Source organism: Caloenas nicobarica, chromosome 32 (genome assembly GCF_036013445.1).
Source record: "Caloenas nicobarica isolate bCalNic1 chromosome 32, bCalNic1.hap1, whole genome shotgun sequence".
Classification (NCBI taxonomy): domain Eukaryota; kingdom Metazoa; phylum Chordata; class Aves; order Columbiformes; family Columbidae; genus Caloenas; species Caloenas nicobarica.
In genome coordinates, this window is record NC_088276.1 from 2,084,052 (window position 1) to 2,087,581 (window position 3,530).

Consider the following 3,530-nt stretch of genomic DNA (forward strand, 5'->3'; position numbering starts at 1 on the left):
TGGAGATCACAGAGGCTGCCGGCCCTTTAGAGGACCCAGGACAGGCCTTGTCCTTCCTCTGGTCACAGCTGGACCCCAGTTCTCCAGCTCGGCCCCAGCTCAGGAGCCTTGTCTAGGGGTGACTTTTGGGGTAAGGTTGACAAGAGGGGTGCATAAGTTTGTCTTAAGGACATGTGATGAGCACCAGGACTGAAGTACCAGAGCAAAATGATGTGGCTTCTGGGTGAATACCTTCTTTGGTGGAAGTCGTGACACAGGGTCCCAGACTTGCTTTCCATGCCACCCTTCACGAGGGATGATGCACTAAGAGATGGCAAGTGGGGGACACCAATACTTCTCCAGCTACTTCCCAGGCCTGGTGAAGCACCAGGACAGCAAGGACTTCTGGCCCTGCACCCTGAACTCTGGGTATTATCTTGGGGCAGCTGAACACCAGCATTTTTCTCTCCAAGGCAATTTCCAGCCCCGGTCAGCTCCTGTCTGATCTCTCCCCATCCTGGCCCCTTCCCTGTGCTCCCCACAGGGCCCCAACCTGGCACTGATGCTCTACAGAGCAGGTTGGCTGCAGGACCATGCGGTGACTCCACACTGGTTGTGCTGCTCAGTGAGGGACACAGATGCAACTGGATGGGCTGCACTGTCACTGAGCTCCTTCCCAGGGATCTAAAGCTCTGGAATGGGTTCAGAGCATTTCTTGGGACTCATTTTTTTTTCTGCTCATTTTGGTTCAGCGATCCCTTCCTTGTCCTTCAGGTGCCTGCAGATTAGTGCAGGAAGATGCGGCCTATTCCCTTCCCAGGGACGGAGGTAGGCTGACCAGCCCGTAATTATTCAAATTCTCCTTCCTGCCCTTCTTGAAGATGGGTTTGACATCTTCCTTTCCCAAGGACCTCAGAACTTCTCTGTTTCTGCTGTCACTTTTGAAAGCACAATCTGGAATCATGGGCAAGGGTGACAGAGCAGACAGGAGCACTTGCAATGAGCCTGTCCCAGCAGCTGAGATGAATCTCACTCAGCTACTGAGGTTTGTTCCTGGAGTCACACACAGAAATGCGAGGGTTCCAACAGGCATCCATCTCTGAGCGGGTTTGAGGACTCCTTATGCACCCAGGGATGTTCAGAGACAGAGTCTGTCCCTTTTACACATAGAGGAAGGAATCACTCTGTTTCTCTGGCCTCCTGCTGCCACTCCCAAGGGACGGGAGGCACCTCGGCCTGAGGCCAGCTCTGTCACAGCAGTGCCCATTGCCTGTCCCTGCCTGCGCTCACAGGACTGACACACAGCAGGACGGTGACCAGGCTGCCAGAGCACTCAGGCCTTGCACCAACACAAGGGATGAGAAGGAGAGTGTGGGAGTGGAACGAGAACAGCTCTGGAAGGCCAAGCACTGGTGCTCCCTGGCAGTGCTGCCAGGCTGGACTTTTTTCCCCTCCTCCCACCTACACAGGAATTTTCCCTGAACCTCCAAAAAGGCCTTGGAGGAAGGATATAGTGAAAAACAAGTTACTACAGGAATGTTTATTTTGTTTAAGAGAAAAGGAGAGCACGGCTCCTCATTTACACAGGCAGTGGTTATAAAAGAAAAGCAGAGAGAGAATTAGAAAGGGCATGACAACATTAAAACAATAAAAAACCAAGCAATAACAGAAAATCCAGATGACAGGCTGGTCCTGCAATTAGCTACATTAAAACTCTTATGTAGAAGCAGATGGGCAGTTTATTGCTTCAGAAAACAGTAAGATACGAGTTTCCACACAGCATCCTTGAGCTCCTGGTTCCTCATGCTGTAGATGAGGGGGTTCACTGCTGGAGGCACCACTGTGTAAAGAACAGACACCACCAGGTCCAAGGATGGGGAGGAGATGGAGGGGGGCTTCAGGTGGGCAAACATGGCAGTGCTGACAAACAGGGAGACCACGGCCAGGTGAGGGAGGCACGTGGAAAAGGCTTTGTGCCGTCCCTGCTCAGAGGGGATCCTCAGCACGGCCCTCAAGATCTGCACATAGGAGAAAAGAATGAAAATAAAACACCCAAATATTACTAAGAGACTAACCACAAGAAGCCCAAGTTCCCTGAGGTAGGAGTTTGAGCAGGAGAGCTTGAGGATCTGGGGGATTTCACAGAAGAACTGGTCCAGGGCATTGCCCTTGCACAGTGGCAGTGAAAATGTATTGGCCGTGTGCAACAGAGCATCGAGAAACCCACTGGCCCAGGCAGCTGCTGCCATGTGGACACAAGCTCTGCTGCCCAGGAGGGTCCCGTAGTGCAGGGGTTTGCAGATGGCAACGTAGCGATCGTAGGACATTATGGTGAGAAGAGAATACTCTGCACCAATTAAGAAACATACAAAGAAGACCTGGGCAGCACATCCTGCAAAGGATATGACCCTGGTATCCCACAGAGAGTTGGCCATGGATTTGGGGACAGTGATGGAGATGCAGCCCAGGTCGAGGAGGGCGAGGTTGAGCAGGAAGAAGTACATGGGGGTGTGGAGGTGCTGGTCACAGGCTATGGTGGTGATGATGAGGCCGTTGCCCAGGAGGGCAGCCAGGTAGATGCCCAGGAAGAGCCAGAAGTGCAAGAGCTGCAGCTCCCGTGTGTCTGTGAATGCCAGGAGGAGGAACTGGGTGATGGAGCTGCTGTTGGACATTTGCTGCCTGTGGGCATGAGGACCTGTGCAAGGAGGAAAAGACAGTGACTCTTTAGATGAGACTTCTCTGGGAATAAACAAAGCCATTTCCCACAGACCCTCCCACAAAGAGACCCTTTTCTTTTTCCAGGAGAACGTCCTGGCTGGAGCCCTTGTCGGTGCTTGATGAGTGTGCAATGAAGAGCAGGGTCTCTGCCCAGGGGCTCTTGAGGAGTCAGCCTGACCCTGTGTGATGGGGTGGGGCAGGGGCCAGTCCTGGGGTTCAGCTTTGTCAGATGGAACCGCTCCTGGTGCAGAAGGGACTGTCAGCATCTGTAACCGCAGGGCTGAGAAACTGAGTTTGAGAGGTTTGGCGTTTCTACAGCTCCTTCTGCCCTCCCACCCTGGGGAGTGTTGTTGGGTGTCAGAAACCCTCAGCATTTCTGCTGCACTCAGAGAGAACAGAGCGAGTCCTGCGAGACCAGAGGATACCTGTGGGTCAGTGCAGAGTGAGGGCAGCTGCTCTGTCCCTCTGTCTTGCTCCAGCTGCCCTGGGCTGGCACCTTTCTGAGATGGAGGCTGATCACAATCCCATGTTACCCTGAAAAGCCACCAGGCACTGCTGAGAGCAGAGGGACCCACCTCAAACCACAACATGTCTCACTCTCTCCTAAGGTTTCAGTATCCCACGTTTATCCCGAAAACCACTGATTTCACAAACCCAACAGCATTTTCTCTGTCACAGCATCTCTGTGCTCCTCCATGGGGCTTTCACATAACAAATAGATGCTGTAGGACAGGTTGGCATCCTGGAGGGTAGTTCAGAGCTTCTAAGGAAACTCCCAGGAGATATCTAAATGTCCTAATGATGGCATTTGTTTCAGGGAGACTCAGCTATTT

General features: G+C 52.7%; 1 protein-coding gene across 1 annotated transcript; it reads right to left on the reverse strand.

Moving 5' to 3' along the window:
• Positions 1–1,718: 1,718 nt before the first annotated feature.
• On the reverse strand, positions 1,719–2,306 carry LOC136000305 (olfactory receptor 14J1-like). Its single transcript, XM_065654083.1, has one exon. It carries the CDS (start codon positions 2,304–2,306, stop codon positions 1,719–1,721), a length of 588 nt encoding a protein of 195 aa, XP_065510155.1.
• Between the last annotated feature and the right edge of the window lie 1,224 nt (positions 2,307–3,530).